This window comes from Ranitomeya variabilis, chromosome 1 (assembly GCF_051348905.1).
Source record: "Ranitomeya variabilis isolate aRanVar5 chromosome 1, aRanVar5.hap1, whole genome shotgun sequence".
Lineage (NCBI taxonomy): Eukaryota > Metazoa > Chordata > Amphibia > Anura > Dendrobatidae > Ranitomeya > Ranitomeya variabilis.
Genome location: NC_135232.1, coordinates 21,916,768 through 21,941,982, shown reverse-complemented (window position 1 = coordinate 21,941,982; position 25,215 = coordinate 21,916,768). Strand labels below are relative to the sequence as shown.

General features: G+C 42.9%; 2 protein-coding genes across 8 annotated transcripts in view; both read right to left on the bottom strand.

Annotated features, from left to right (window-relative positions):
* The window catches only part of LOC143802809 (uncharacterized), a 410,869-nt gene that overhangs the window by 257,577 nt on the left and 128,077 nt on the right, over positions 1-25,215 (bottom strand). For 2 of the 7 annotated variants that reach the window (XM_077281358.1, XM_077281357.1), the window contains exons 2-7: positions 23,519-23,621; positions 23,153-23,329; positions 22,948-23,071; positions 22,803-22,867; positions 14,191-14,488; positions 10,877-12,647 (exon numbers count right to left, since the gene is read on the bottom strand). The exons of 3 other annotated variants lie outside the window; for them this stretch is intronic. In XM_077281358.1, the coding sequence (XP_077137473.1) occupies positions 11,155-12,647; positions 14,191-14,488; positions 22,803-22,867; positions 22,948-23,071; positions 23,153-23,329; positions 23,519-23,596 (2,235 nt within the window). In that variant the 5' untranslated portion in view covers positions 23,597-23,621 and the 3' untranslated portion in view covers positions 10,877-11,154. Of the gene's footprint in view, positions 1-10,876; positions 12,648-14,190; positions 14,489-22,802; positions 22,868-22,947; positions 23,072-23,152; positions 23,330-23,518; positions 23,622-25,215 lie in introns of those variants that run through there. 2 more of the 7 variants (XM_077281359.1, XM_077281365.1) reach the window with 2 other exon arrangements.
* The window catches only part of LOC143802783 (uncharacterized), a 143,146-nt gene that overhangs the window by 33,497 nt on the left and 84,434 nt on the right, over positions 1-25,215 (bottom strand). The window lies entirely within an intron of this gene.

Below are 25,215 nucleotides of genomic sequence, written 5' to 3'. Positions count from 1 at the left end.
TGTCATGACATCAAGAAAATTTATCTCCCATTTGTCAATATGTAAGGTAAAACATTTTAATTGATGATATAAAAAAGTGGAAAATGTCTGTGCATCTCCATCCAAAATTATGGCACACAAAATGAGGGGGGAGCTATAAACATGGTCTTCTTCAAACATGAAGCAATTGGAATAGAATGGGGCCACATTGGACCCCATAGCGGTACTCTTCTTTTGTAAAAATTCAGTAAGTCACCTCCAAGCAGAAAATAGTTATACATTATCGAATGTAAAAGATCTATGAAGAAAGCAATCTTATTAGAAGATAATTGAGAGGATTGTAAAAAGTGTTTGTTACACCCAATTATGGCGCATGTGGATTTGTGGACCCATTGTGCTACAGGACCGAGCATGCCCAAGATGGGCATAGTTAAGCAGCTATCTGGTGTTCACTGGAGCTCCTGATGGTGGAAACAGACTGGGCTAATGGTAGTTGAAAGGTACCGCTCCTGGACAGAGCCCGGTACTGCATCTGCTGACCCCAGGGGTCAGGTACGCCGACACTTAGTAGGGCTAGGTCTCTGTTCAGAATAGAAAGCTTTGGCACCTCTACAGACCGGTTGCTGACACATATCCAAGCTCAGTTTAGACACGCCGGTCTAGGATACTGGATCACGGTTTGGCCACCCACTGACCATGGGACAATGTTCAGTCACTGGCTGCTTTGGGACCAGGTGACGAGGTTCAGGCAAGAGGGTCAGACTGTTCTCCAAATAGATAACTAGGGGAAAGAATATTTAATTGAATAAACAACAGGTCTTACTAGGGAGGCAGTTTTGTTGTAGGAGAGCCAGACCTAAGATTTGCAGAGCTGGCGGTAGCAGTGGAGTCCTGCATCACTGCTGCCACACAGGGCATGCATTGAATAGCCTTCTAGCTTTCTGCTGGGGAGATTGGAGACCCACTACAGGACATTGCCAGTGGGCACACTTGTGATACACAGAACCATGGACAGGTTATGTGAGATTGGACACAGTGATATAACAGCCATGAACTCTGTTTTCTCCTTCACTGTTTGTCCTAACTGCTTGTTAACCCTTGCATGTAATTGCAGTAGTAGTCCACACAAGGGTGAAGAAGGGAACGGAGGCAGCAGGGGAGACACAGCAGGAGTTGCAAGGGTGTGACAGTGACAGTTATATGCCTCCCTCTTAAAACAGCGTTTATAGAAAGTATATGATTGTATTGCATTTTTGTAATTGTTATATGTGAAACTGCATAGAGTTCTATAGGCACCAATGCACTTGGTTAATGTAATGTATAGTTATTAATGTGTAATGCAATTTATAGCATATAGGGAAAGTATAGGATTAAGTTTAGAGCATCAGGTATAAATAGCAGTAATAATGAAACCAGGAGCACTATTATGCAAAGATAATCAAGGGAGGTGCAAAAGCCAGTAGTAAAAACAAATAATGATGCCAAAAAAAAGAAAATCACTACTATAAAGTATGCACACTACACCAAAATAATAAAATATAATAATTCTATTGACCCACAATCTACAGAAACAGAAAACATAAAACACAAGTAAAAACATGTGAGAACAACCACTCAAAACCACTGCAATAAACAGATACAATAAGTGCAAAGCAATCTTATAACCCTGAGGCAATATAGCTCCTAATCAATATTTATCCAATGCACCCTGGGATATCAATAATCAGGACATGTCAAAATTTGGACGATCCCTAGTATACCCTAAAAGGGACCAAATCAGCAGGAAAAAACTCAGTGTTGGAGAACCAGCACAGAGCATCCCTACAATTAGGGTAAATGTAAGAGACCCCCCCAAAAAATGGGGTTTATAATATGAGGGCTGTGAGTAACAGATCAGTCAAATAGGATTGATAATGATAACCAATGACTGATAAAACACTGAAGGTCATTCCGGGGTCCCCCATTCACATCCCCTGCTGTTTGGACGTTCCTGCCTGGTTCATCTTTTCCGGGCTTTCCTGCTGTAAGTGTCTTTTCTGGTACATTGGGCCATTTTTGGTCATTATTCCTTCAGTGTTTTATCAGTCATTGGTTATCATTATCAATCCTATTTGACTGATCGGTTACTCTCGTCCAAATTTTGACATGTCCTGATTCTTGATATCCAGGGTGCATTGATAAATATTGATTAGGAGCTATATTGCCTCAGGGTTATAAGATTGTATTGCACTTATTGTATCTGTTTATTGCAGCGGGTTTGAGTGGTTGTTCTCACGTTTTTACTTGTGTTTTATGTTTTCTGTTTGTGTAGGGTCCTGTGGGTTAATAGAATATTATATTGTATTATTTTGGTGTAGTGTGCATGCTTTACAGTAGTGCTTTTCTTCTTTTTTGGCATCAGGTACAAATAGGGCTCATAGTTTATACTGGGAATAGGATTCAGTTTAGATATAGGAAGTGGGTTTGCAGGTTAGCATACACTTAACATGGTTGGGACCAGCCAACCACGGGAGGGGGAAGGTCAGACAAGGAGAAACACTTCCTGGTAAGATTAGAGAGTGTAAGAGTTCAGTGTTAGTAAGAAGAAAAGTGTAGTTCAAGGGCAGTGGGCTGGTGGCACAAGGAGTACCTATCTTGTGGGCAGGATTGGATCCTGTGGAACACCCTATGGACGTTCCTGGAATGTCCGGAGCCTCAGTCAGTGGCTATGGAGAGCGCTGATATTAGTTCCATAACATGGAAGATGTACGGTGAAAAATCCCTGGGGCTGAAGGGTCTAATAAGCAAAGGGATAGAACAGGCTGAAAGAATGGAGAATGTGAACTTGTTGTGTGCCAGGAGACTTAGTAATGGAAGTGACATGATAAGTAAAGTTTGGACTGGTTGAGCAGAACCTGGTGTCGTCTGGTTTATGTGCGGTTGTCCCCGGATCCAGAAGCAACGAGACAGCTAAGGCCTGCGGCAAAACCGTGAATGTACTACAGCACACACATAGCACATGGGAATTGGGACTCTAAGTGTTAGGGTGTCAGGGTGTGGGAACACAGCAGCCCCTCGCCCATGACCAGCGTCGGACTGGGCGAGGGGAAAAAATAACTTAATAAAAAACGAGGCAAAAAATAACGCTTTATCATCATACCGCCAAACAAAAAGTGGAATAACATGCAATCAAAAAGACGGATATAAATATGGTACCGCTGAAAACATCATCTTGTCTCGCAAAAAACAAGCCGCCATACAGCGTCATCAGCGAAAAAAAAATGTTATAGCTCTCAGAATAAAGTGATGCAAAATAATTATTTTTTTATATAAAATAGTTTTTATTGTATAAAAGCGCCAAAACATAAAAAAAATATAAATGAAGTATCGCTGTAATCGTACTGACCCGAAGAATAATACTGCCTTATCAATTTTATGGTTCAAAATATTTTATTCAGAAAGAAGAAAAGTATACAAAACAATGTATGGTAACCATTAATAACAGTCTCAGTATTATATATCCCTCTCACCAGTAATTCCATTACCTCTGTGATAATATCACAACCGTATAAACTTTCATTTGTGAACAGTTTGAGAGGATTAAAGCAGGTTACTTTCATATGAAAGACAAACACAAATAATAATATTAAAATTAAGATACAAGCAATAAAATACCTTAAAAGAAAAGAGAGGAAAAAGAGAAAATAGAAAATAGAAAGGAAAAAGCAGAAAGAAAGAGAAGAAACGGATATCGGAACGTGTATAACAGTGAAATTCAACCGATTCACTATTCAGCAAGTCTCCACTACGATGAGCGCGGAAGCACACCCTGTGTCACCCATGCCTGAAAATGCTGTGACTCTTTAAATTGTATCCATGAGTACCACTTCGCATACCAGCTAACGCCCGACCTGTCATCAAAAGCCCCCATCTCCTCCATCCTACACAACACGTCCAGTGCCTCCACCCAATCTACCCTCCTTGGCAGTATGGGTGACCTCCACAGCCGAGGTATGATTTGACGCATTGCATTCATGAAGTATGGCAACATACTCTTTTTATTTTTGGACACAGAGCCCGGAAAGATGGATAACAAAGCTATCTCTGGCGTTGCCACAACTTGTTTGTTAGTGATATGATTGTATAAGGCAAATATGTCCCCCCAGAGGGATCTAACACCACCGCAGCTCCACCATATATGTAACATAGATCCCACCGCCCCACTACACCTGCCTTATCAATTTTAAACGCCCCACCCAAAAGAAATTAATGAATTGCTGTTTGTTTGTTTTTTCATTCTGCCTCACAAAAATCAGAATGAAAAGCGAGCAAAAAATGTCATATGCCCGAAAATGGTACCAATAAAAACATCAACTCGTCCCGCAAAAAACAAGACCTCACATGACTCTGTGGGCCAAAATATGGAAAAATTATAGCTCTCGAAATGTGGTGATGCAAAAACTACTTTCTGCAATAAAAGCGTCTTTTACGTGTGACAGCTGCCAAACATAAAAACCCGATATAAATATTAAATCAACCCCCCCTTTATCACCCCCTTAGTTAGGGAAAAATAATAAACTAAAAAAAAGGTATTTCCATTTTCCCATTAGGGTTAGGATTGGGGCTAAAGTTAGGGTTTGAATTAGGGTTGGGATTAGAGATAGGGGTGTGTTAGAGTTAGGTTTGTGGTTAGGGTTATGGTTAGGGCTGGGATTTGGGTTAGGGGTGTGTTGGGGTTAGGATTTCAGTTAGAATTGGGGGTTTTCCACTGTTTAGGCACATCAGGGGCTCTCCAAACGCGACATGGCTTCCGATCTCAATTCCAGCCAATTCTGCGATGAAAAAGTCAAACAGTGCTCCTTCCCTTCCGAGCTCTTCTGTGCGCCCAAACAGTGATTTACTCCCACATATAGGGTATCGGCGTACTCTTGACAAATTGGACAACAACTTTTGGGGACCAATTTCTCCTGTTACCTTTGAGGAAATAAAAAATTGGGGGCGAAAAGATCATTTTTGTGAAAAAAATATGATTTTTTAATTTTACGTCTCTACGTTATAAACTGTGAAGCACCAGGCCTCTCTGACCTTTTCCCTTTCTCTGACCTTATGGAAACAGGAGTTTTACCACTGACCCAATTGTTTCCATTTTGAAATGTTTTGTTATTAAGAATTGATTTGCATTTTTTAGGTTTATAAATGCCCTGAATGATAGGTCCAGTTTTCGTCTTAAAAAAAAGCAGAGGACTGCAAAACCCTTTCACTATGTCTGCCTCTGGGACCGGGGTGAGTACTACCTTTTCTATTAGTGACAAGACTTCCTGTCTAGGGCTTGTTGACCTATCTTCTGTGATCATGAACCTTTCTGGTGGAAGAGTACCAAACTTCATCATTTTGCCGAAGGTGTTCAAGACCCACTGGCTTAAAGATATGTTTCCCCAGGCGGCAAAAAATACTTTTAGTCTTCCATCTACATGGTTTCTGGCGCCATTGTCTCTTGGATATTTTGGGGAGCCCTGAATTTAAAAAAAAACTATCCCCTCGGGAGATCTTTCCTGTTTCTGGACCCCTTCCATTTCTGGTCCCTTTGTCACAGGGAAACGACTTGTCTGCTCTTTCTTGATGCTTGAAAGAGTTTTTTGAACTTTGGAATGCTGGTCAGTGGTTATTCCTTTTTTGAGTCTGAAGCCTTGTCTAGGATTTCATCCAGAGTTGAGCCAAAGAGGAACTCGTCCTCAGATGGGATACCACAGAGCCTGGAATTATAATGAAAATTCCCCTCCAGTTTTTAAGCCAAAGAGCCTTTTTGGCTGAATTCGAAAATAAATGCTTATGTCTGACAAGAAATCCACTGCCTTTACGATAGTTGGGAGGCTTGCCAACAGTTGGTCCCTCGGACACTTGTTCTTGATCTGGAATTCTAGCTGGTTAAGCCACACACTAAGAGATCTTTCTGTTCAGGGGGCTTTTATGTTGGGCTTAAAGGCCGCCTCCCTCGATTCCCAGGCCTTCTTTAAAAACGTTCTGCTTTACTATCTAATAGGTCCTTTATCAGACTGCAACGTATATTTTATGGACCTTATCCCAGATCTCTGAGACCTCCAACTCAAAGAAATATTTCCTTTTTATTTCTCTTGGGATGAAAGCTTTTTTTTATCTTTTCTTTCCATTCCTTTTTATTCAAAAAGGCTATATTTTTGTGAATGAGGAAACATTTATTCTTCCAACTTCCAGGCCGCTAAACATTATGTCTTGCATGCATTTTGGCTTTTTTATTTCTTCTATTCTCATCATTCCTCTAACTATTTTCACCAGTTTGTGTCTTCCGAGGGAAAGCACTGCTGACCCCCGTAATCATCCGAAGAGGATGATGATGATTCGTCTGAGTAGAACCCCTCCAGCTTCTTGTCTTCTACCTCCTCTTGTGGGCTAAAGTCTAATGTGGTTTCTTGCTTCCTTGAAGACGTGCTGGGCCCCTTGAATCCCTTTAAAGACTTTTTAATCTCCACCTTGATCAGGAATCTCATGCTTTCCATGAGGGAAGGGGATTCCTCATCAAGAGTTCTTTCAATACAACCTTGGGGTAGTCTTTTACTGTATGCAGATGACAATTTTCTTTTACATAATGTGCATTCCTTATGTTTTGTTTTAGTCTGCGCCTTCCTAGTCCTGTCATATAATACATAGAAGTAAAAATGCAGGCATTAAGAAAATCTGTGCAGGGAAAACCCTGGACTCGCGCCACCTGGTGCGGGAACTACCAAGGCCGGGGAGTGCTGCTTCTTCCATAGGCTCTCCTGGCTGGTTTCTGTCATCCATTTTTGAGTGTTTCTCCAGTTGGGATGATTTGCCATGAGGAGTTATTTGGATTTATACTCCTCCCACCAAAATGATGTCACTTTTGACCCCAGAAGTGATCCCTCTACTTCCTGGCCATGTTCCCTTCTCCAGAGATGCCGTACCGGTTTCCTCCCAGGGATACACTGAGCCATACCAGACCATGTTCCCCTCACCCGAAGTGACATACCCCCTGCCACTGCATTGAGCCATGCCATGCCAGACCTTGTGCTAGAACAACTTTCCCAGGTAAGACGTTCCATTACCACCGGCAGACGCCAAGTAACTGTTGGTCTCCCTCAAGGACAGGAAACCAATGAAGCATATAGAGAGACCTTTTAAAACTGTAGGTTTCCTGTCCTTGGGGGCAGATCCTTTCTATCCATGGTGCTGTCGCGGGGAAGGAGAAAAACTACTTTTGAGGCACAGTGCAAAACTCAGAAGGGAAAACGCACCATATTGGAGTTCATATTTTTCTGAAATGGTTTGAGGGTGCCATGTCACATTGGTAGAGCCCCTGAAGTGCCAGAACAGCAGAACCCCCCATAAGTAACTTCATTTTACAAACTGCACCCCCCAATGAATTTATATAGGGGTGCAGGGAGCATGTTGATACCACATGTGCCTCACAGAATTTTATACCATTGGGGGTGAAGAAAGAATAATGACAATCAGCGACTCGGGATTTCCGTTACAGACAGAAAGACAGACGGAAGTACCCCTTAGATGATTATATTGATAGATGGATAATCTATCTATAGATATATTTATAGATAGATATATCTGTTATGCTGTAAGAATCAGGCTGCACTCAGATGTCATCTGAGTCCAGTCCTATTGTGAGTGTGACGATTCAAAGAGGGAAAACGGAAAGTGGACCCTCTAGACCGCGACGACGAACTCCTCACAGACGAGCTGACCAGATGGACCGCCCCCTATACAGGGAGAGTTAGGGGCAGGCCCGTGAGGGACTATCGCCACAGAAGCTGGAGGACCAGGACGGGAGAAGACCAAGAAGAGGCGGAGATAGTAGGACCACAGGATAGGTGCATACTTCAGAGACACAGGACTGGTGGGTAAACTGCAGCAGTGCAGGGACTGGCGGAGGAACTGAGGAAACGCAGAGGCTAGCAGGATACAGGAAAGACAGGATAAACCCAAAGTCAGAGGGAAAACGAACTTCACAGAGACTAAGAGAGGCCAGGAACACCTGAAGGAACAAATGATAACCAGGCACAGAGGGACGACAGGAAGCAGTTTAAATACCTAAAGGCAGGGTAGCACTTCCGGGTAACAGACCTCCAGAACCATAGAGAGGACAATAAGGAGGACCGACTTCCGGGTACTAGTCCTCCAGGACCATAGAGGAGACGAAGAGGAGCGCCGACAGAAGATCAGAAGTGCACACGCGCAGCACTGAACCTACATACATACATAGATATACTAAACATCCGGCTTGGTATTATCTCTCTATCGAATCTATTATCTATCATCTATCGATATATCTATCTAGCTATCGATAGATATATCTATCGATAGATATATTTATAGATGGATAATAGATACGATAGATCTGTCTATTATCTATCTATCGATCTGTTATCTATCATCTGTCTGTGTTTGTAAACATTATTCGTCAATGGAGTATGTAAATGAAGAGGTTGGACAAGAAATTACATCACCCTTTTTTTTGGTATATCTTTATTGAGCTTACAAAAACACACACAAATCTGCATGAAAAACACATCAAAAACGCGTAAAAAAACAGAGGTGACCTGCCAGTGACCTCAGGTGCAGATTTTACCTGCTTCAAATCCTGAACAAATCCTGATGCAATCCTGAACGTGGAAACATACCCTTAAAAGACAGACACTGCTAGATCACAGGTCAGACGGCGTCCACAGTGCCTCCGTCTGCCTCATTATAGGGAATCTTCCATCAAGGGTTCTGTCTGAATGACGTATTTCAGAGACTTACACGGAAACCCTGGTGTAAGCGCTCAGCGCAGAATGAATGTGCGCGGAACCTTACTGCAATATTTGGGAGGGAGAATGAACAAATCAACAGCAGGTAAAGAATTGGTTTTAGTTATTTTTTACACCGTTCCTCATGCGGTATAAGTGATAAGACGACTTTATTCTTCGGGTCGGTGCAATTACAGTGATACCAGATTTATATGGTGTTTTGATGTTTGGCTGCTTCACACACTAAGGCCGGCGTCACACTCAGCGTAAGACAATACGGTCCGTTTTTTATGGCCGTAATACGGAGAAATGTTCCCAAAATAGTGATCCGTATGTCCTCCGTAGGCAGGGTGTGTCAGCGTATTTTGCGCATGGCATCCGTACTGTGATATTTTCTCGCAGGCTTGCAAAACCGACATCTAATGGATTTATGTGCTCAAATGTCCGTTAAAACATATATACAGCTTCAGCGCAGCCTCAGCGCAACTCAATGTAAGTACAGATCACCCAGCTTTCCTTTCAGCACCCGGGGTTTTTACAACCACGAGCACTGCTTTAGCGCAGCTCCTGGCTGTAAAATGATTTAACCCCTTCAGATGGATTTACTTCGTGGGACGTGACTGTTCATCCGAAGGTATGTATATTGTTGGTTTATTATTTTGCCAAGCGAGGGTCTTCCGGATGGATTGAGAGAGCAATAAAATACTAAAACAACCTGTTTGTTTATTTCATTAAAATACTTTTTAATAACGTGTGTGTTTTTTAACCCTTTCATACAATTGGATTAATAATGGATAGGTGACATAATTGACGCCTCTCCATTATTAATCTGGCTTAATGTCACCTTACAATAGCAAGGTGGCATTAACCCTTCATTACCCCATATCCCACCGCTACACGGGAGTGGGAAGAGAGTGGCCAAGTGCCAGAATAGGCGCATCTTCCATTTTGCGGGAAGACCATGACAAACTTATGTCAAATGTCGGGAAGGGGTTAATTACGTAGAATGAGACATACTGAAAATTACGCTCCCATTTTTTCCTGACCCAGTATATGTGTCCCACCTTCTCCCCTCTAGCTGTGTTTCACCCCGCCTCTCACCAAACATCTAAGAGACCGCTTATTATAGCCTGTCTGATTGTCTGCAGCTATTCGCATTCCTGTATGAAGGTCCTTCTACATGATGTAGAGCAGCCAGCAGTAGCTTCCTCAGCGGAGCAGCACTGTTGGCTTACTGCTCTCCAGTTGGTGAGGCACTCCATCAGAAAGGTGTAAGCACACTGCAGCCTCTACTGTCTACTGCTCTATCAAAGAGCAGAAATTCACACAGCAACCTAAAGTGACTGCTGCTCCACCAGAGGGCAGGAACACACTGCAAACTCTTGTGACTGCTGCTCCACCAATCAGAGAGCAGGAGCACACTGCAGCCTCATGACTGCTGCTCCACCAGAGAGCAGGAGCACACTGCAAACTCTTGTGACTGCTGCTCCACCAGAGAGCAGGAGCACACTGCAGCCTCTTGTGACTGCTGCTCCACCAGAGAGGAGGAGCACACTGCAGCCTCTTGTGACTGCTGCTCCACCAATCAGAGAGAAGGAGCACACTGCAGCCTCTTGTGACTGCTGCTCCACCAATCAGAGAGCAGGAGCACACTGCAGCCTCTTGTGACTGCTGCTCCACCAAAGGGCAGGAGCACAATGCAAACTCTTGTGACTGCTGCTCCACCAATCAGAGAGCAGGAGCACACTGCAGCCTCTTGTGACTGTTGCTCCACCAACCAGAGAGCAGGAGCACAGTGCAGCCTCTTGTGACTGCTGCTCCACCAAAGGGCAGGAGCACAATGCAAACTCTTGTGACTGCTGCTCCACCAACCAGAGAGCAGGAGCACATGGCAAACTCTTGTAACTGCTGCTCCACCAATCAGCATGATACAGCTGTGTCGGCAGAGCATTCACATGTACTTTATGCTTGCCAAGTTAATGTGTGGTTGAGCGGTCCTAAGTTACAGCTAGGAGACCAACCCTGGGGCCATAGGCCCCTCTGACCCCCCGGCCCAGACTGCTCCTGTTGATATAGTGGCAGAAAAGCATCATTTTCATAAATAGAAAGTGAACTAAAAATTTTCACAAAGTCGTATATTTATTCACAAGATTCTGACCATCAATAGGACATGATACAGACATTTTTAAAGCAAAAGTTTCTTATTGGTTTTAGTTTTAGGACAATTATATTAATGTATAATATTCTGTGCACCAGGATGATATATCAGTGCTATCTGGACTCTGTTTGTTTTTTGGCAACTTCATAAATTTCGTAACCATCAATCTTTTTTTATTACATCAAACCATCGTATTTTTTCTTGTATTGTTTCTCAATGAAAAAAATTTAAAACTTGCATCTACTTTGTGTGAATTCTCTGATGTCTAACGAGAGTTGATTTTTGTGTAAAACACTTCCCACAATCAGAACAAGTAAATGGCCTTTCCCCTGTGTGAATTATTTGATGTCTGATAAGAACTGATTTTTTGGCAAAGCATTTCCCACATTCTGAACATGAGAATGGCTTCTCCTCTGTGTGATTTTTTTGATGTTTAAAAAGATTTGATTTGTGACTAAAACATTTCCCACATTGTGGACATGGAAATGGTTTTTCTTTGTGAGTTAGTTGATGTATAATTAGTACTGACTTTTGTTTAAAGCTTTTTCCACACATGGTACACGAGAATGGCCTCTCTACTGTGTGAATTATTTGATGTCTGATAAGAACTGATTTTTTGGCAAAGCATTTCCCACATTCTGAACATGAGAATGGCTTCTCATCTGTGTGATTTTTTTGATGTTTAAAAAGATTTGATTTGTGACTAAAACATTTCCCACATTGTGGACATGGAAATGTTTTTTCTTTGTGAGTTCGTTGATGTATAAGTAGTACTGACTTTTGTTTAAAGCATTTTCCACACAGAGTACACGAGAATGGCCTCTCTACTGTGTGAATTATTTGATGTCTAGCAAGAACCGATTTCTGAGTAAAACATTTCCCACATTCTGAACATGAAAATGGCTTCACTCCTGTGTGAGATTTTAAGTGTAAAAGAAGATGTGATTTCCAATTAAAACATTTTTCACATTCTGAGCATGGATATGGCTTCTCCCCTCTGTGGTTTTTTAGATGCGCATGATACTGTGATTTCCAAGTAAAACATCTTCCACATTCTGAACATAGAAATGGTTCTCCTGTGTGAATTCTATGATGTCTTGCAAGATCTGATTTCTGAGTAAAACATTTTCCACATTCTGAACATGAATATGGCTTCTCCCCTTTGTGAGTTTTTAGATGTACAATAAGCTTTGATTTTTGCGTAAAACATTTTCCACAATCTGAACACATAAATGGCTTCTCTCCTGTGTGAGTTTTTAAATGTGTAACAAGCTGTGAATTCCAAGTAAAACATTTTCCACATTCTGAACAAGAAAATGGCTTCACCCCCGTGTGATTTTTTAGATGTGCAACAAGCTTTGCTTTCTGCCTAAAGCATTTTCCACATTCTGAACATGTAAATGGCTTCTCCCCTGAGTGGGATTTTTGGTGTGCAGCAAGCCGTGATTTCCAAGTAAAATATTTTCCACATTCTGAACATGAATATGGCTTCTCCCCTGTGTGAGTTCTTTGATGTTGAACACCTTTTCTGTGACTTTTATTTTGGTTAACATTTTCTGATGAATTAGGAGATAGAACTTGTTTGGAAGGATTAGATGACTGATCTTGCATGTGAAGGTCTGAAGATATATCCGACATAATGGCATGCTCTTCATAGGTATGAAGTATAATACCACAATTATCTTCTTTAAAATCTGAAGATAGATGTTCCTCTGAGCTCCAAGTACAGTGATCTGCCAAAAAATAAGATTGCGTCTATTATTTTCAAATAAAAGAACATTAAAATCAATATTTATATTATTTAGAACAATTATTATCTCCGCCTCACATAAAATGAAATTTAAAAAAATGATCAAAAAGACAAATGGTCCCCAAAATATTTGTAAAAATACAAATCATTACGGATAAAAACAAGCCCTGAAATTTCTCTGGAAAAATAAAAACGTTATCGCTCTCTATATATTATGCAAAAAAGTTTTTTTTTTGTCATGTGGTTTTCTAATGTAAAAGTACTAAAACATTTAAAGAAAATAATAAATAAGGTATCACTTAAACCATATTAATGGTACTATAATCCTACAGATTTATTATGCACAGAGAAAGAAAATAAGATAAAAAATAACACCTGAACTGCAGTTTCCCATTCTTCCCTACAAAAAAAGTGATAAAAAAGTAACGTCTAAATTACTTATTACTTATTAAATTAACGTTTAAAAAAAAAAACTAGTGACAGCTTTTATTTCTTTATTTTCTGAAATGCAAAAATAGCAACAAAAAAAAGAAATACATTTTTAATTCTCGGTATCTTATCGTCTTGCAACAACAACAAAAAAGAAGCATGTTAATATACATGTTGTAGTTTCAATACAATCAGTGTTTTATCAGCAGGAGCTGATCATTAGATGACTAGGTGTTGCATGCCAGGCAGTTCAGCTAATCTGTGTAACTCCCGCCCCCCCCCCCCCACTGATTGGCAGGTTGCTGACAGTGTACTCAGGAACCTGCCAATCAGTGGTGTGGGCGGAGTTATACACAGTTCAGCATTCTGAGCCCTGCTACATCTACAGCAGAGAAAAAAAGGATTTTATTAAAACTACATCATGCTGCTCTCAGATTACATAGGAAATACATACTGACACATTCCGGTCAAAAAAAATTATAATAAAAAAAAATTCCAGAATTACTTTCTGCTTGGCTCTGCAGCCTACAAACACACCCCTGAGGATCCTGTGAGCCACGCCTCTTTAGTAAACAAATACAATTTAGCACTAAGCAAAAAGGCTCGTATCTTTGGAACCATATGGTGGATTTAAAATAATAAATTGATAATAATACTAAGGGGAGCAAACACTGGCATCTTTTGTTGTGGTGATAGGTCCTCTTTTAGAGGTGATACTCCTCTTTCACGCTCATGATGTGGTTTGTTACATGCTTATAATGGTCTATCTCTAGGTCTCCTCCTCCTGGTCCCTGGGGAGCTGCATTACTGACACTCAGAGCAGTAATCTCCCATCATCTTCTGTTATGAGGGTTTAAAATATCCATATTTTGTATTTTCTAAGCGTCTTGGTTTTTAAGCCCCAATTTTTTTTTATTTTTCTTTTCCTTCATCAGAACCGACATCAGATGAAGAAATCGGCCGCTCACATAAGTATAATTCATCTCCAGCTGTAGATTATCATCCATATTATAAATGACGACCTGTGACCTCACATATAATGGGAACATATCATTACCAATTGTGCGGAAAGTGAATATGCATCTAAAGACCCTCACCTGGGCAGTGATCTGTAGGGGTCTCCTCTTTACACCATTGATCGTCCCTCACATCAGGGGTCTCCTCTTTACACCACTGATCCCCCCACACATCAGGGGTCTTCTCTTTACACCATTGATCATCCCTCACATTAGGGGTCTCCTCTTTACACCATTGATCGTCCCTCACATCAAGGGTCTCCTCTTTACACCTCTGATCCCCCCTCACATTAGGGGTCTCCTCTTTACACCACTGATCGCCCCTCATATTTCTCTCTGGACCATTAATATTGTTCAGATCTTTATCCTGATCCAGAAGCTGCAAAACATGATCGGAGAAGTTACAGGAAATAATTTACATGAGCAGATACAATCAGTAATCAGCATCACGACCCAACATGATCTGACAGCAGTAATTATCTAAGTCACGGCAGCAGGTCTCGAAGCTGGACATAAATATTAGCTAATAGCTCAGTGACAACCTCGGGATCCTCATACCTGAATATTCGGCACAGGATGTCAGTTGAGGGAGATTGGCTTCCGATTTTTGTCTTGGAGGCTCTGATAGATATAAATCCAACCTGTGATCTCATTATGACATCCAGCCGTCTCCATAGCCAGAAAATGGTGAGAAGATTTGTACATCTGATGTCCATGTTCAGCAGAGCCGATTCTAGCTTTTCTGCTGTTTGAAGTGAAAAATGAAATTACTCCCCCCTCCCGCACTGCAATATAAGTCTGCAGTGAATTTACACAATTCTATCATGGTTTATGGGCTTTGCTTTTATGGTGTTTATTCATTATTATTTAGTCACCTTAGTGGACTTGAACCTGTGATTGTCTGATCACTTATGTAGCTCAGTGGTTAGCACTGTTACTTTGCAGCTGGGGTCCTGGGTTTAAACTGCACCAAGGATAACATCTACAAGGAGTTGTATGTTCTCCCTATATTTGCGTGGGTTTCCTCCGGGTACTCCGCATTCCTCCCACACGCTAAAGACATACAGGGGAAAAGTGATGATGATAATATCTGTAAAGCGCTGCAGAATATGATGGCGCTATACTAGCAAAGCATAATAAATAATTTACACTGAAATACTCACAAGTATTGCAGTATATATGACAATTCATGGTCTTCTGTGAAGAATTACTGCACCAAAACCATAATCAATACATAAATACATCACCAGAATCATCATCAGTATATAAATACAGAACCACAACCACCATTAGTAAAAGAATAAAAGACTACTATTAGTAAAAGAACCACCAATCAGTATCTGAGTACAGCAACAGAACCATCATGAGTACAAGAATGTAACATCAAATCTATCAGTACATAAATACATCACTAGAACTACCATCAGTATATGAATACATAAACAGAACCTCCATAAATCCATGAATACATCACCAGAACTTCCATCAATACATTAATACATCACCAATACCATCATCAGTTTAGAACTATATCACCAAAACCAACATAAATCCATGAATACATCACCACAACCACCATCAGTATATGAACACAGCATCAAAAACAGCATCAGTACAGAAATACATCACTAGAATCACCATCAGTACATGTCACGTCTCTTGGACCTGGAGTTAGACGGTCATGTCGGTCTCATGGATGTGTCACAGGCTGCAGACAGTCGCACAACATCTGGCTGCAGAAGGTCTCTGTGGTTGGCTTATAGACTTCCTGTCTGCCTCTGGGAATCACTGGTAATATTTCCATTTTCCCCTGTTGAGGCTTTGAACTATAGCAGTCGGCTATCTTCTTTGGTGCTGTTGGAGGAAGTCTGTGTTACCTCTCCGAGTCTACTCAAGCTAAGTGTTCCCTTTGTTTGTCTATCCCAGCTGTCTTTAGTTGTAGTGGAGATTGACTAGTGCATAGTCCGTCCTTCCCTAAGCAGGGCTTATTGCCAGGGTCAGGCAGGGATTAGTTGCAGAACCTATATAGGGACGTTTAGGGCAGACAGGGTTGACTTTAGATCTGCCTAGGGGATCCCACTCCCCCCCTTCCCTAGTGTTGGGCTCCCTTCCCCTCATCCTTTCGTGTTGCACTTAGTCTTCCCACACTGTGTGTGACAGTCGGGTAGCGAATCGCAGGTCTTCTTTAGAATAGTGTGATTTGTTTCTCATAATGAATGGATTTAATTTCATCTGGTGCTGAAGAGGTTAACAATCCTTTCTATGCTGGTCAGAAACATGCAGCTCCATTTTAGCTGCTTTTGATCTGGTCAATACCTCTGCCTCTATAAACTGGTCAGACCTTCTTGTCCCTGCTGGTAAAAGATTTGTCTTTCTGTGTTGTGTGCTAAAGCTAAGTGGCTGGAGTAGAGTTGTTCTAGTAGTGTTCTGTGGTTTACTATCATATGTTTGTGTTTATCTGCTGGTCCCTGTTCCCATTTAGTTTATTCCTCCCTGTCCCCATCCTCCTCCACATCGTTGGTTAGTACTTTTGTATGACAGAGGTTTTCTGTTATCCCCGTTTTATCTTTGTATCTTGTTTACCTTACAATTCTGTCCCATGCCTCATGGGGTGGGGGAGGGGACAGATCAGGGTTTATCAGCAGCATAGTGAGGTTGGAGGCCAGGGCCTTTCTACCTTCAAGGGATTGTTAGGGTCCCAGTTCAGGGACAGGTTGAGGCCCACCTTCCTTACCAAAGACTGTCACAGCGTGACAGTACATGAATGTTGCCAGAACTATCATCAGTACATGATTACATCACTAGAATCATAATCTGTACATGAACACAGCACCAAAGCCACCCTAACTAGATGAATATAGCACCAAAACCATCAGTATCTGAGTACAGCACCAAAACCATCATCAGTACATGAATGCATCAAAATAACCACAATTAGTACGTGAATGGAGAACCAAGCTTACTGCGGTGAAATTGCAATGTCAGGTCAGCCCACACCATATACGTACATTTGTATAGCATGTAGCTAAATCTCCTAATATGTCAGTAACAAAGGTAAGTCGAGGCTGAGGATTGTTGTTACCAGCCTTCATCAGACTGCGGACCATACAGGGACCACAGTACTGATTTGAGGCAGTCAGTATCACAAATAAACATTGACACCTAGGTACCTTATAGGTAACGTCTTACCTGGATAAAAATATCTGCTCATGCTGTGCCCTTGATTAAATGCCTCACTGTGCTCTCTGAACAAATTATGACCCCACACTTATGACCCCACACTGTTTCGCTCATGATACATGCCCTCCACTCTGTCCTATATTATAAAATATTGCCTCCACAATGTCCCCCTTCAGGAATTACAACTGTAACACCGTCAGTTCTCATGAACAATAACCACCACAGTATGCCAACTTATGATTAGTGTTGAGCGATACCGTCCGATACTTGAAAGTATCGGTATCGGAAAGTATCGGCCGATACCGTCACAGTATCGGAATCCAATCCGATACCGATACCCGATACCAATACAAGTCAATGGGACTCATGTATCGGACGGTATCCCTGATGGTTCCCAGGGTCTGAAGGAGAGGAAACTCTCCTTCAGGCCCTGGGAACCATATAAATGTGTAAAAGAAAGAATTAAAATAAAAAATATCGCTATACTCACCTGTCCGACGCAGCCGGGACTTCAGCGAGGGAACCGGCAGCGTTGTTTGTTTAAAAATCGCGCTATTACTTGGTTACGTGAATTCCCGGCTTGTGATTGGTCAGGTCGGCCATGTTGCCGGGACGCGGACCAATCACAGCAAGCCGTGACGAAATTACGTCACGGCTTGCTGTGATTGGTCCGCGTCCCGGCAATATGGCCGCCCTGACCAATCACAAGCCGGGACGTCACGGGAGGCTGGACACGCGCTCATTTTAAAATGGGCGCGTGTCCAGCCTCCCGTGACGTCACGGCTTGTGATTGGTTGCGCCGCGATCAACCAATCACAAGCCGGGAGGCTGGACGCGCTCATTTTGAAATGGGCGCGTGTCCAGCCTCCCGTGACGTCACGGCTTGTGATTGGTTGCGCCGCGATCAACCAATCACAAGCCGGGAGGCTGGACGCGCTCATTTTGAAATGGGCGCGTGTCCAGCCTCCCGGCTTGTGATTGGTTGACCGCGACGCAACCAATCACAAGCCGTGACGTCACGGGAGGCTGGACACGCGCCCTTTTTAAAATGAGCGCGTTTCCAGCCTCCCGTGACGTCACGGCTTGTGATTGGTTAATGGCGGCCATGTTGCCGGGACGCGGACCAATCACAGCAAGCCGTGACGTATTTTCGTCACGGCTTGCTGTGATTGGTCCGCGGCCCGGCAACATGGCCGCCCTGACCAATCACAAGCCGGGACTTCGCGTAACCATGTAAAAGCGGGAATTTTAAACAAACAACGCTGCCGGTTCCTGCGCTGAGGTCCCGGCTGCGTCGGAGGGTGAGTATAGCGATATTTTTTATTTTAATTCTCTATTTTACACATTTTAACATTAATGTTGTTCCGATACCCGATACCCGATACCACAAGAGTATCGGAATCCCGGTATCGGAATTCCGATACAGCAAGTATCGGCCGATACCCGATACTTGCAGCATCGGAATGCTCAACACTACTTATGATACAACACGATCCCCCTTATAATCTATAAGTCACACTGTCGGCCCTTATGCCACCCCGTCCAACCTTAAAAACCATAACCACCACACTGTCCCCTTATGAACTATAAATGTCACAGCAAACTCTGTTAAGAACTATGACCTGTTAACAGAGTTAACCTACCTCTTCCGACAAACCTACAACCTGCAGTAACACTCGTTCCAATATACTCCTGCCTGACCAGCTCTGTGCTCACCAATTGTATCCTCACCCATCCCTTGTAGACTGTGAACCTTCGCAGGCAGGGTCCTCTCTCCTCCTGTGCCAGTCCTGACTTGTATTGTTCAAGATTATTGTCCTTTTTTTGTATTATGTGTAACCCTTTTCACATGTAAAGCGCTATGGAATAAATGGCGCTTTAATAAAAATAATAACTATTACTGTCACACTGGCTGCCCGTATGAACTAGATCGTTCACACTGTCCCAACTTAATGTTTTTCCCTCTCCATTGTTTCCCCCCACACTTTCCCTATCTCTACACTGCCTCACTCACACAACCCTAATCTTCAGTGCCCCCTTCCCACTGTCCTCTCTCTATTCCGTGTCCTCACCCTGCAACCTTTCTGAACTTCGCTCTCCATACTAGGCCCTCACTTGGTCTTACTCCATGCATCAACCGCACTACACTGGGGCCCCTCTCTATACTGTGCCCTTGCACTCTACTCCATGCTGACCTCCTTCTACACTGTGCCATCACATTGTCCCCCCGCAAGGCAGCGCTGTCTCGTACTTTTCCACATTCTACATACTGTCCCCCAAATACTGTGCCATCACTCCACCCCCGCCTACAATAAATGTTCCTTCATTCATCGACATGACCATGTAGCGATTACCTTCTCCACCATATTCACCGCCTCTGCAGCGGTGCTACACCTAGGTCAGCAGCATAATGAGATGAACTCATTATACCACTGCACGGTGAGTAAGGAGATGTTTACTGCTCCTCTACACCCTGCAGCTTCGCCACTCACATCTTCAGTTGTATTTTCATCTGGAAGAATTTAGAAAACAGAGAACTGGCCAAATCCCACTTCTAAGAGTTGGCAAAATCCCACTACCTGAGAGATACCTAAACTGCTGCCTGAGGCGGAATGCTCAGGGCAGAAGAGGACCTGATGATCAACTGTGATCCTGCCATCTCCACCGCTCTCATTACACAAGTATAAAACATACAGCTCTGGCAAAAATTAAGAGAACACTGCAAAATTTTCAGTGTGTCTGATTTTTCTCTTTATAGGTATATTTTTGAGTAAAATATAAATTGTTCTTTTAGTCTATAAACTACTGACAACATGTCTCCGAAGTTCAAAACAATACATTTTGTATTTATTTTCTGAAAATGAGAAATGGTCAAAATAACAAAAAATGCATTGCTTGCAGACCTCAAATAATGCAAAAAAAAAAAGTTCATAATCATTTAGAAACAACAATACTAATGTTTTAACTCAGAAAGAGTTCAGAAATCAATATTTTGAGGAATAACCATGATTTTTAATCACAGCTTTCATGCGTCTTGGCATGCTTTCCACCAGTCTTTCCCACTGCTTCTGGGTGATCTTATGCCACTCCTGGTACAAAAATGTAAGGCTACTTTCACACTGGCGTTTTTTTCAATACGTCGCAATGCGTCGTTTAGGGGAAAAAACGCATCCTGCAAAGTTGTCTGCAGGATGCGTTTTTGCCCTATAGACTAACATTAGCGACGCTTTGCGACGCATTGACACACGTTGCAACCGTCGTGAGACGGTTGCGCCGTGTTGTGGCGGTCTGCCGGGAGCAATAAACGTTACATGTAACGTTTTTTGCTGCCGACTCCGCCCCCACCTCCCCGCACCTCACAATGGGGCAGCGGATGCGCTGGAAAAATGCATCCGCTGCCCCCGTTGTGCGGCACATTCACTGCTAGCGTCAGTAACCTCGGCCCGACGCTAGTGTGAAAGAAGCCTAAGCAGTTCTTTGTTTGGTGGCTTGTGACTATCCATCATCCTCTTGATTACATTCCAGAGGTTTTGAATGGGGTTCAGGTCTGGAGATTGGGCTGGCCATGACAGGGATTTGATGTGGTGGCGCTTCATCTACACCTTGATTGACCTAGCTGTGTGGCATGGCGCATTGTCCTGCTGGAAAAACTAGTCCTCTGAGTTTGGGAACATTGCCTGAACAGAAGGAATCAACTGTTTTTCCAGGATAACCTTGTATGCGGCTTGATTCATACATCCTTCGCAAAGATTAACCTGTCCAATTCCAGCCTTGCTGAAGCATCCCCAGATCATCACCGACCCTCCACCAAATTTCACAGTGGGTGCAAGATACTGCGGCTTTTACGTCTCTCCAGTTCTCTGTCTAACCATTAGACGACCAGGTGTTGGACAAAGCTGAAAATTAGACTCATCAGAGATTACCTTACTCCAGTCCTCTATGGTCCAATCTGTTGTGAATTCTGCTCTTGGGTTCCCTCCGGTGGTTGTTGATAGTAATGCAGTTGTCCCTGGGTTGCAATCCTGGGCAGGTGTCCCTGCTGATTGCAGCTCTGACTGGGATATTTAGGTGTGCAGTATTCATTAGCCCTTGCCAGTTGTCCATTGTTCTTGGAGGTTTTGCATCTCTGTCTGGTTCCTCCTGCCCTGCTGCCAAATCAGCTAAGATAAGTGTCTGGTTTTGTTTCTGCAGCACACATGCTGTGTGCTTTACAATTCAGTACTATTCAATGTTTTTTCTTGTCCAGCTTAGACTGTGTTTGGATATTTCAGTCAAGTTGGATTCTCAGGAGATGCAGATATACATTCCATGTCTTTAGTTAGATGGTGGAATTTTTGTATTATCTGCTGTGGATATTTTTAGGGTTTTAATACTGACCGCTTAGTATTCTGTCCTATCCTTCCCTATTTAGCTAGCGTGGCCTCTTTTGCTAAATCCTGATTTCTGCCTGCGTGTGTCTTTCCTCTAATACTCACAGTCAATATTTGTGGGGGGCTGCCTATCCTTTGGGGTTCTGCTCTGAGGCAAGATAGAATTCCCATTTCCATCTATAGGGGTATTTAGTCCTCCGGCTGTGTCGAGGTGTCTAGGATGTGTTAGGTACACCCCACGGCTACTTCTAGTTGCGGTGACAGTTTAGGGTTTGCGGTCAGTACAGGTTCCACCTACTCCTGAGAAAGTCTCATGCGGCTCCAAGGTCACCGGATCATAACACCAAACCTTATGGTCTTTGGCAAACTTCAGCCTGGTTCTCCTTTGCTTCTCATTGATGAAAGGCTTTTTTCTAGCTTTACATGACTTGAGTCCTGCCTCTAGGAGCCTGTTATGAACTGTTCTTGCCGTGCACTTCACCCCAGCTGCCATTTGCCATTCCTTTTGTAGTTCACTTGAGGTCATCCTGCGGTTGCTGAGTGACAATCGAATAAGATGATGGTCATGCTGGTCAGTGGAGAGTCATTTTCGCCCTCTGCTGGTCTGTAGCTTCGTTGTACCCAATGTCTGCTGCTTGACCTTGTTGTAATGAACCGCCGTCTTATAAATTTTAAGGATGGAGGCAACATGATGCTCACCGTATCGCTCTGCTAGTAAAGCCAGAATTTAGCCCTTTTCCTCACTCAAAACTTTTCTTTTCAACTCCTTTGGCATGGTTAAAAGTTATTTTTTCATTCCTATTACTTTTGGGATATTACTAGCACTTGTTTTGCCATCAAACTTGTCCTATTGCAAGAGGATTGTGAACACCACAGCAGGGTTTTTTATATTGTTCCTTCGTTAAATAAGATTTGGTTCAGGTGATCACCTAATCAGAAGCACATTAAGTAGAATGATGTGTCCTCTGGCTGGAATTCAACTGACACTGCAATGGAATGGCTGTCAGACATGTAGAGAAGCGGATTTTTATAACACTGTGCAGTGGTGTCAATTTTTGCCAGAGCTGTATATAACATATAATACTGGAGGAGAAAATAAGGACATCACAGCCGTCTACACATCATAGGGAGATCTCCATCTACCTGATGATCCTGTGGAGGAGGAGGAGCGGGACATCTCTCTGGGGTTGTCCTCTTACTGGAGAGAACTGAGGAGACACAGACAGGACTGACATCATTATTACATACAGAGAATTATAGGCCGTGTGTATTTAGTCCTGTCTATTACCTGGTGATGTGCGGGGCCGGTGCTCCTCCATCATCACCTCCTGGTACCGATCCTTGTGTCCTTCTAGATACTCCCACTCCTCCATGGAGAAATAGACGGTGACGTCCTGACACCTAATAGGAACCTGACACACAATGACACAGTCATCACCCAGAATCCTCCAGTGCTGTCCTGTATAATTACCCAGCATTCCCAGCAGTGTCACCTGTCCAGTCAGCAGCTCAATCATCTTGTGGGCGAGTTCTAGGATCTTCTGGTCATTGATGTCCTCATGTATCCGGGGGTGAGGTGGAGGCCCCAGGATTGGGCTCAGGGTTCCTCCCCGTCCTTCAGACACAGGGGCTTCACAGCGATCACTAGAGATCTTCACTACTGTGTAATCCTGAGTGTGGAGACATCAATAATATCACTACCGACATCTCCAGTGTCCATCACCTCTCCGGTCATATCCCCTGTTATTCCCATAGATAACGACATCATGTGATGACATCAGAACCTCTCACCTCTCCGGTCATATCCCCTGTTATTCCCATAGATAATGACATCATGTCATAACACTAGATCTTCTCACCTCTCTAGTAAGATGGAAGATTATCTCTAGAGTGAGGTTTAATATCTTCTCCACCATCTTTTCTCTGTCTTTATTCATCCTTGATGGGTCGATCAGGTAAAATCTGTTTAGAAAAAGTTGGTGAGATGATGCTATTTAAGAAAAAAAATGAAAAACACAAATTAACTGTAGATAATAAAAGGAGATATTTAAGAGAATATACAAAGTGTAGATGTTGCATTCTCTCTGTGTGAGCTGAGATGAATAACTTGTCAGGGTAGCTCCTCCACGTGCGAGAGAAAAGCTGTATCAAATGATGTCACGTGTTCACATGACAGCTACAGCCAATCAGTGGCCGCATTGCTTACATAATGAATTTACAACCACCAATATCGCTCTTGCAAATTATTTAAATTAAGACTGAAAATTACCACAGGTAATCAGTGTGGAAATGCTGGGGGATTTACAATTGTTTTTGATAGCTATATACACATTTACCTCATGTATTATTTTACAGGAACACAAAACAATCATAGTCACAAAGGCAGATATTTATAAAATGGACATCTGTGCTGTTTTTGGTAGAATTATTAATCTGCTAATCTCTGATGCTTGATAAAATATGTCATCCATAGATTCACACCGCAAATGTGATGACAGAACTCCAAGAGACCGGGACTTTTTGACATTTTGAGAAACAAAAGATTCCTGCTTATTTACTTGATTATTGATATTAATACATGTGTAACTTATAAACATGAGCAAAGTTTCGACTGTTTAGGTACAAATAAAGGCAGTCACTGAAACTTCCCTCACATTATTAGATTCCGGCCTGAATGTAATCGACAAAATTAAACCTAGAGAAAACCAAGGACCATCTGGCCTGTCTCAGAGTTAACCTTTTAGCTGATTCAATGTAAGCTAAATTTTGTGATCAGTGACCACAGTAACTGGATGAACCACCTCCTCCAAAAAGTGCCTCCATTCCTCAATTTGACAGCAAGTACCGTATATACTCGAGTATAAGCCGAGATTTTCAGCCCACTTTTTTGGGCTGAAAGTGACCCTCTCGGCTTATACTCGAGTCAGGGTCGGCAGGTGAGGGGGAGCGGCGGATGTCACATACTCACCTGCTCCTGGCGCTGTCCCTGCATCTCCCATGGTCTCCGGGCAGCTCTTCCTGTGTTCAGCGGTCACGTGGTACCGTTCATTACAGTCATGAATATGCACGCATATTCATGACTGTAATGAGCGGTACGTGACCGCTGAACACAGGAAGATGCCGCCGGCTCCCGGAGACCATCTGACAGTGAGACGCTGCCAGGGACCGCGCCGGGAGCAGGTGAGTATATCGGGGGAGGTGAGCATTGCGCGATAGTCACCTTCCTCGTTCCACTGCTGCGCGCTGCTCTGTCTTCCGTCCTCTGGCTGTGACTGTTCAGGTCAGAGGGCGCGATGACGCGATTAGTGTGCGCGCCGCCCTCTGCCTGAACAGTCAGTGCAGAGGATGGAAGACAGATCGGCGCGCAGCGATGGAACGTGGAAGGTGACTATTGCAAGTGCCGGGGGCCTGAGCGACGAGAGGTGAGTATGTGATTTTTTTTTATTTTAATCGCAGCACAGCAAATGGGGCAAATGTGTGGAGCATCTTACGGGGCATATATAAGGAGCATCTTATGGGGCATATATGAGGAGCATGTTATGGGGCATAATGTGTG